At 34.4% G+C, this 9020-nt stretch overlaps 1 protein-coding gene across 1 annotated transcript in view; it reads left to right on the plus strand.

The window, feature by feature from the left end:
• Positions 1 to 7018: 7018 nt before the first annotated feature.
• Positions 7019 to 9020, plus strand: part of LOC108737344 (cytosolic non-specific dipeptidase-like) — a 6253-nt gene continuing 4251 nt past the window's right edge. Inside the window, exons 1-2 of the mRNA XM_025980067.1 lie at positions 7019 to 7618; positions 7940 to 8291. Coding sequence (XP_025835852.1) covers positions 7238 to 7618; positions 7940 to 8291 — 733 coding nt within the window. The 5' untranslated portion in view covers positions 7019 to 7237. The remainder of the gene's footprint in view (positions 7619 to 7939; positions 8292 to 9020) is intronic.

Here is a 9020-nt window from a genome sequence, read left to right on the forward strand (position 1 = left end):
AAATTAAGTTTTGCTGTTATTATTTAAATCAACTTTTAATGAACTATGAAGATATAAAAACGAATAAACTTATAAATTTTCGATTTGTTACGAACGTTAATGGATTGATAAATTTTTGAAATTTAATTCCGACAATGAAGTCAAAATATCATCAATGCGAGATATCTATTATGGTCAAATACATTAGATTGTGGAAAGAAAGGTGATACAGATAGTAAATCATACGAACATTAGGTGTCCTGATCCTTTCTAATGCATACCTGATATGTGAAAAAGTATTTATAGCTGTATAAAGGATTAAGCATGTAGAATAATATAGTCGGAACATTTATTCAGGATCTACAACAAATTAACCGAATGGCATTACTCTATTGAACCACAACACCAACAAAGAAAAAAATTTAACGGTTATCCAGTTTTAGAGAATTTTAGTGATATTTCGGATCAATGTAGTTATTTATAGGAAACTTCGCCAGAAATATGACCTTGGGAATTAGGGTTAACTATTAACGAGTCGAACAGACTAGTTGTATAGGGCTTTATGACATCGAAGAGCCCCTAATAATCATGGTGGAATAAGTTTGTTCAACATTTTCAGATTGTAGATCTTGCTGAGAAAACTACCAAAGTACCAACTTCCTCTTGTCTAAATTAAAGAGTATTTAATATTTATAAAGAATTTAGTCGAACTGTTATCTAAAATAATTTAAAGTTAAAGCAAAAAGCTTTACAATATGTAACCAGATTATAAAAATATGTCTGGCACCTCCACCAAAACACATTGATGATTAAAAATATAATTAATTTATTATTAGCGACTTGCGACTGTTTATAATTGACTACAAAACGTTAACAATAATAACGGTTCACTGATAGACCTATTAACGTTGCTAAACAAATACACTCATTAGTAGCAAGGAAGTTTAACCTTTTAGATCAGATGGAGTTTTGTTGCACAAAATACAAACCACAAAATGTTCCAGCAGGAATGTTACCCCAAACTTTAATGCCATATGGACTTAATTACAGATAAAATAATGAATTATAATAGATCTGACATCATACTAACCATCAATGAAACTAAAACAATACTACTTAATAAATATTTCTATACCAAAAACTAGTGTTCGACCGAAAGTTCGGTTTCGGTTTCGGTTTCGGTCGAGTTTCGGCAAAAAAAACGAGTTTCGGTTTCGGCGGCAAACCTACCGAAACCGAAACTGCGTTCGGGAGTTCTCGCGCTCTGCTCGGTCATGTTCGGCGCGTTAAATTCCATCCAAGCGAAGTAGATTAGTAGACATTTGTTCTTAATTAAGATAAAAGTGATTTATTTTGTTTTGTTTATTACTTAAATATTGAGTTCCTATACCTATTGTGATATTAGGTAACAATAACAAAAGTAATTTTATGTTTAATATTATATAAAAAAAAGCATGAATAATCTTCAAAAGAAAAATGAGTCTAATCTACTATAGTTACTCAAATAAACATCTCACCTATTTTAAGTATTTTTAAGGCGCAATTAAAGTATTTCCTTAAATGAGGGGTTGTTATGTTGATTTTGATTTGATTATCAATAAGTGAAAATGTCAAAGACTGCAGAGCTATGTGATTTAAAGATAAAAAAATAAAATAACGTTTTCTTTACTTTTCTCTCAAAACATGATCCTTATAAGGAAGTTTCGGTTTCGGTTTCAGCCGAAACTGAGACCGTCGCCGAAATTGCGTTTCGGTTTCGGTCGTAAAAACCAGTTTCGGTCGGACACTACCAAAAACCGAAAATCTTAAACAAAAGCATATCGACAGTATTCAAAAATACATACCCTTGTACGCTCGAATAAATAAAAGAAATATGGAATCAAAACGAGTCTGAATTTTACCAATGATCATTTTAACAGTATAATGTCTAAAATATAAACTGCATAAAATCATGTAATATATCAATCTACAAAAATCAGTCACACTTGATACAAGTGAGATGGTACGTAGATTTCTCAATACTATTGTCACATACCCTATTTTAGAAAACACAATAAATTAAATTGGAGGAGAACTTATTGATGCCAAAAATCTACATTAACTGTCGGAAATTAAGTTGCGATCATATTTTAGAATAAGAAGCGCTGATAGCCCAATACGTATTTCAATAACAATAAATTGATGTCTTCAGTACACTAAAAACAACATAGTTGAATTCATTGGCATCAGCCCGTCTTCACTAACTTACAATAAAAGTTAACCAGTGAAAACTGAGAAAACCGGAGCATAGTGATAATATGTATATCTAAACTAATAGGAATGAGTAAATTCAAAACCAAGACAAAACTAAAATATAATCGTCGTATTGATCTAGAAGATTTACATTTGCCTTTGGTCTTTTTGGCTTTTCGACAGTATCACCTGACCTTGGTTTTCATATATACTTGCGAGATCGATTCTTCTTTATTGACTAATGACAGCAGTTCAGAAAAATTAAAATTATATGCAGCATGAGCACCGTTCGTAACATAGGTACCATTGCCAAATTTTGGCTTCATTGGTTATCGCAAAAATGATTTTTAATCGAACAAAATAGTTAATGCTAATTCCGTTTTATAATGAAACTGTCGCAAAAAATGCTGGATTTCTAATGATAACGCAATTTGTTTATATTTACATACACGAAATTTTGATTGAGTAATTTCAATTTATTTCGTTACTAAATTAGAATATAGGTTACAATGTTGGAAGACTTTTCCTAAATTAAGTTTTGCTGTTGGTTCTGCTTGGCACCCAATTACCCCTAATTATAGACGTTCAAATACGATGGAACCCTGAAGTCAAGTAGAAGTAAATATTTCTATGAATTTATTGTTCAACAGAACGATGTTCTCACATGTTCACAAAATGGGTAATTGTCCAGAATTGGTGCTCCAGACCAAAATCGCTCCAAAAATTTTTCCATCGATTTCTGGTCATTTCTGAGGGTTCAATGATTATATTTGAAGCGAGGGAGGCTTTTTTTTATTACAGCATACATCATAGGGTATATATACGGTGAATGTATACCTATTTCTTCTTTTAATATTAATAAAAGAATTTTATACAGTGGAAATCGTGAGATAAGGAGATTTTATTTCATCATCATCATCATAAGGTCGTCACTGGTCAAGACTGGTTGGACACGTACCTCCACTCCTTCCTATCCTGAACTAAACTTCGCATTTCCCTAAAACTAGAACATCCCACATCCTTAACTATTTGCGAACAGTAATCTAACCTAGGTCTACCTCTACCCCTCCTAGCTCCTGTTTCTACCTCTAATATGTCTCTGACTAGACCTTCATGCCTGAGAAGGTGTCCTACAAACCGATCTCGCCTATTTTTTATTGACTTCCATTGAGTCCTCTGTGCTCCTATTATTTCTAATACCTCTTCATTTCTTACGTTTTCTACCCACGTTATCCTCATCATTCGCCTATATCTGATTCTATTATGTAGAATGACCGGAAATCGATGAAAAAATTTTTGGAGCTAGCCCCAATTCTAAATAATTACCACAAAATGTTTCCACGTCTTCCTGTTTTCATGAAGCACATAACATCGCCCCTGTAGGTACATTAAATCCCATCGAGATGTGGATAAAATCTGCGATTACTGGTTGTACTCGAGTTGGGTTTTGTACCTGGTGCATATGCATACGAATTCGTTCTTTTTCTGTAGCCGTTTTCATATTTAGCTCGGGAATGAATGAGTCGTCGGTTTAATAACTCGAATATATATGTATATGAGCCGTTCCGTTCGTTCAAAGTTGCGTCGGTGTATCTCAATTTTAATCATAATTTCAAAGCTTTGCCGAGTCCCGTCTATGCTTCACAGTCATTTAGGCGAGAACAAGCGGGGATGCAGAGAGATCACAGAAGATGTGCTTAACAAAACATCGTGTAGCAACAGTGATGCAGTACAAAGTCAGAAAAGAAACCCTACATTAAAATTCCTCTAAAATTTCGCTGCAAATTGAACCTCTTTTCAGGGTATCATTCATGCTGCCTGCGCCTGGCGCTAAATAATAACCATGGCCCCTCGAAACCGAGGGCACGACGCCAACAATGCTACCGACTCGAGCGAAAACTCGTTCTTTTAACCGACCCCTCAAGTGCCGTATTGTACTTACATATACCAAGTACTTACAAGCACAGTCTGTCCCAAATTCTCCATCAACATTTAAAATACGTACAGATACAGATACATTCTTTTATTCGCCATTTGCTCTTTTGTACCTCGAATTCTGAAGGCCCATCAACACTTTGGTTTAAAATCCCTAAATCCAAACCTATTTACCACAATAACAACATTTGAAGCTAACTTCATTTCATGGTTTTTGAAGGTATTTTTTCACAAAACTCAAAAAGTGGTAGCTTTGCCTCAGAAACTTTAAAGTTCAGCTCCGCCGTCTGACCAGTTGTTCCTTTGTTACCGTTTGTGATACATCTGGAACCCAGTCATTAAAATGGAGCCGTTCTAAATGAATGTATACTAATTTAGAAGGGAGCAATGATTTTTCCATTGATCTTCATTCGCCAAAGCAATTAATGAAAAAAAAGATTCAAATACTGTACAGTAACTGCTAATAACTACTGTCTATCATTTTCAGTCTGAGACTAACGACTCCAAAAATCCTTAAATCCAAACATGTTTGCCACAATAAGAACATTCGAAGCTTATTAAAGTACGTATAATCACCCAGAATTGTTAACTGAAAAAAGAAGAAACGCTGAACCTTATCCTGGTTAATGCTCTTGATTTATTTGCAAAACAATTCCAACGTTTCGCTCCTGGTTTGGATAAAGCCTCGATAAAGTTCCAAATCAGGAGCGAATCGTTGACAATGTTTTTCAAATAAGTAAAGAGTATTAACCAGAATAAGGTTCACAGTTTGTTCCTTTTTCAAATTGAAACTAAAAAAGTAGTATACTTCATTTACTTTCTCTAGCGATGTTCCCCTTCCAATGTATTGGATGCGCGTTGGCAAAATCGTAGGTAAGGAGAAAAAAGCTCATTGTACTCTCGACTCTTGTTCATTTAACATACTTTTTCATACAGTACCTGCCAAAAGTTTTGTTCAATCATGAATGGTAGTGCGAATCGAAAACAAGCGTTAAAGCCTTTAATATGTCTTCAAATATAAATAAACATCTCGTTGACATTTTAAGTACTAATTGGTACCAATAACAGCACATTTGAGCAATGCAATTGTAGTAGATAAAATGGTCAATTTTTCCGTGCAGTACTGTACGGAATATACGCTCCTCACCGGTTAAGAGTTTGGTCGAGAGTTGTCTCCTTCCTTTTCTGACCTAGAGCTGTCCTTTTCTACTTTGCGCCGGTCAAACTGAAGGTCACATTGCTACAGAAAGTAAACAAAGTATAGCTTTGTTCGAGAAACTTTAACGTCTGATAACAGCAGCTCCTTTGTTACCATTTGTGGTACATCTGGTTCCCAATCATTAAAATGGAGTCGTTTTAAATAAATGTATATTAATTTAGAAGTGAGCAATGATTTTTTTTCCATTCATCTTCACGTAGCAAAGCAATTAAAGCAGAAAAAGAATTCAAAATACAGTTCAGTAACTGTTCATAACTACTATCATTTTCAATCTGACACTAACGACCCCAAAAATCCATTATTGTCGGGACGAATTTTGCCGTATATAGCAACGTACGGTCGAGCGAACGCAAAACGACGTAAAAAACGGGCTTTTTACATTAAGCTAATCAGTTACCGAGTGAGGCATCTACTCTATTAGGGCCATCTTTTTAAATAATCCATTCATTTTTGACCATTAGCGTTAAAAATGAAGTAGAAATTAATAAAAATATGAGGCCCGCTCTCTCGAAAAGAGACCCCGCCATATGTTTTCGCCAGACTAACGAATCATCATCCTGCTTTAACACGTTCGGAGTAAAAATGTGTGTTGGCCATTACGTTGTGATGTATGTAAATTTACAACAACGAAAGCTGTCCCCTGGTGCCACCGACTCTCACCACCATCACTACCAACAACAACATCATCATCGCACGGCTTGGCACCCTGGGTAATTCCTCAATTTCAACGCGCCATGACCAACCGCGAGTTATATATTCCACTCACTCCACGATGACAAAACTGTCAGGAATATTCTGTCAAAAATTACGAACCGGGAAACTACTTTTTGTTACCACATCAAACCGTATGAAATTGAGTACACTTCTTTTTTTCCAACAGCTTCGTAATCATAGGGGTGTAAATACAGGGTGATTTGAAACTGTTGTAATTTATGGATTCAAATATAATTTAAATTAACCAGGAATACTATTCCTTACGCATAAACGTAATTGTATTTGGTAAAGAACAACCAAATTACCAGAGTGTAGGTACCCTCATAGGTAAAAAAATATTGCTTTAAAAAGATAAGATAAAAAGTTTCAATTACACCCTTAACTATTGGAAGATCGGAAACAAGTCCAAACAAACAAATGGTAATCAAAATGCTACAAAATTTACCTTCATGTACAACAGAAGCAATTGCAAAATTTTCATAAAATGCCCGCGCACTTTCTAAAATATCCACACGCATTCTATAGAATGTTCGGACAATTTTTGGAAAATAAAAATAAAAATGATTTAAGTAAACTTCTGTTTTTCCCCCATAGGTTTATAAGAAATATTGCTTTAAAAAGTTATGAAATGTTCTGTACGAAGGTTTACAGAATCTGTCTTTTAATTAATTAAACTACAATTTTTTTAAAGATCATTCCCGAAAACTAAAACACCCCTAACCCCTTATGTCTATCTATTTACGAACAGTGATCTAATCTACATATTTATCTACCCCTCTTTACTCCTGTTGTTACTTCCAATATGTCTTTAACTAACCCTGCCTACAACATTAAACACATCCTTTTTACAATTATCAAGCATGATGATCCAGAAATTAATGAAATTAATAATATTTATTTTGAATTCTAAAAATCTTAGCAAGTTGGATCAACAAACAATAATTTTTTGACGTTTTGTCATTTACAATTTGTTCATATTGTATTGCAATTTTACATTTATTTTGCAGACTGGTTCAACGAGTAAGATAATGGTAACAGAGTGCGTTTTACTGGGTGTTTTTTATATATTCGCTTATTTTTACACGGATTATATCGTTCGTTTTCCGTTTATCCACAAGTGCCTTTAAAAAATCAAGTAAATCGTTCATTTAAGTCAAAATGGTATATCCGCACGTATTTAGAACGGAACATAGCGAAACTAGAACCACAAATGGGGAGTACGGGGAGTTTTTTGCTAAAACGTTAGAAACAAAAATGAAAATTCAACCGTCGTTATTGAAGATACTTCAGTATACAGATTCGAACAGAGAAAAGTTTGTAGAAGATCTAAGAGAGTTCCTCACCATTAAATCTATCTCGGGAACCCTTGAAAACTTAGACGATGCTAATCAAATGGTTAAATTCGTCGAAAAATGGATGAAGAAATTGGGCGTCAAGTACGAATGCTTTGATATTGGCACGACGGAAATTGAAGGAAAGAAAGTTTCAATAACACCGGTGATTATTGGAAGATTGGGAACAAGTCCTAACAAACAAACGGTAATCGAAACCTTACAAAATTTACTTCTATGTGGGCCCGATAATTATGTTTGTAAAAACAGAAGAAACTATAAAATTTTCATAAAATGCCCGCGCACTTCATAAAATATCCACACATGCATTCTATAGAATGTTCGGGCAATTTTTGAAAAATAAAAATAAAAATGATTTAAGCAGAAAACGTTATATGCCAAATTATACGTACTGTATGGAGTATTTAGAAGTGATTCCTAATTTTAACCCGTTTATTTTGGTTTGAAGTTTTTTTTACTAATATTCGAAAGACATCAGTTTATATTATTAATTTTTCTATTCATTTAGCTTCTTATTTACGCCTACTTGGACGTCAAGAATCCAGATATGGAAAAATGGGAGACAGACCCCTGGGATGCAGTTTTAAAAAACCAAAAACTGTACGGCAACGGGGTGGCAGGTGGCAAAGGTCCTTTAGTCTGTTGGTTTCACGTCATCAAAGCATTTCAAGACAAGGGCACGGAACTTCCGGTTAATATTCAATTCCTTGTCGAATCTATGCACTACAAAAATAGCCAAAACCTGGAAGACTTTATAACCAATAATAGACAAAGACTTTTTCCCGATATTAGCAGCACAATCGTGAATGATTGCGAATGGATGGGCGTAAAATATCCGTGTATTTTTTACGGATGTATAGGTATGGTCACTTATAACTATAAACACAGTGTCAAAATAACAACTATATTTTGTTGTAAAATTAAACATTAAAGATGTAGATACGTCTTGAAAACTATTTCTTTCAAAATAATAATGAAGTTGAGAGTAAAATCATAGAAGGCATGGAAAGGGGACAATGGTAGGTGACCATCAATGTTACCTTGCCTGTATAAAGAGCAACAGGCAGTTATAGAGATGGGGCTGTAACGTAGAGAAGTAAATATTAGGAAGAGAGTCAGACGGGGATGCACACTGTCACCACTATTTTTTAATCTATATATCGAAGACGCGATCAACATCATTAAAGACGGTACAACTGTAGGGATAGATATACAAGGGCAAAAGATTAGTATGCTTAGATTTGTAGATGATATAGCGGTATTAGCATCTAGCAAGGAGGAGTTTTAAATAAAGTGGAAGCGGTATTGACAAACAGTACTGTATGAAAATAAATAAAAGTAAAACAAAAATACTGGTATGCAAGGGAAGAAAAAGTGGGGAAAGAGCGAATATAAAGGTAGGAGATGAAAAATTAGAAGAAGTAGCCGATTTCAGGTATCTAGGAAGTCAGATAAGTCAGGACGAAAGGAGTAGTAGGGATATAAAGCAGAGGATAGCGCAGGGTCGTGTCGCCTTTAATAAAAAGAAGTCACTTCTATGCTCGCGAACAGTTAATTTAGAAATTCGAAAAAGGTTGTTAAAGGTGTAT

Source organism: Agrilus planipennis, unplaced genomic scaffold (genome assembly GCF_000699045.2).
Source record: "Agrilus planipennis isolate EAB-ADULT unplaced genomic scaffold, Apla_2.0 scaffold14, whole genome shotgun sequence".
NCBI classification, from domain to species: domain Eukaryota; kingdom Metazoa; phylum Arthropoda; class Insecta; order Coleoptera; family Buprestidae; genus Agrilus; species Agrilus planipennis.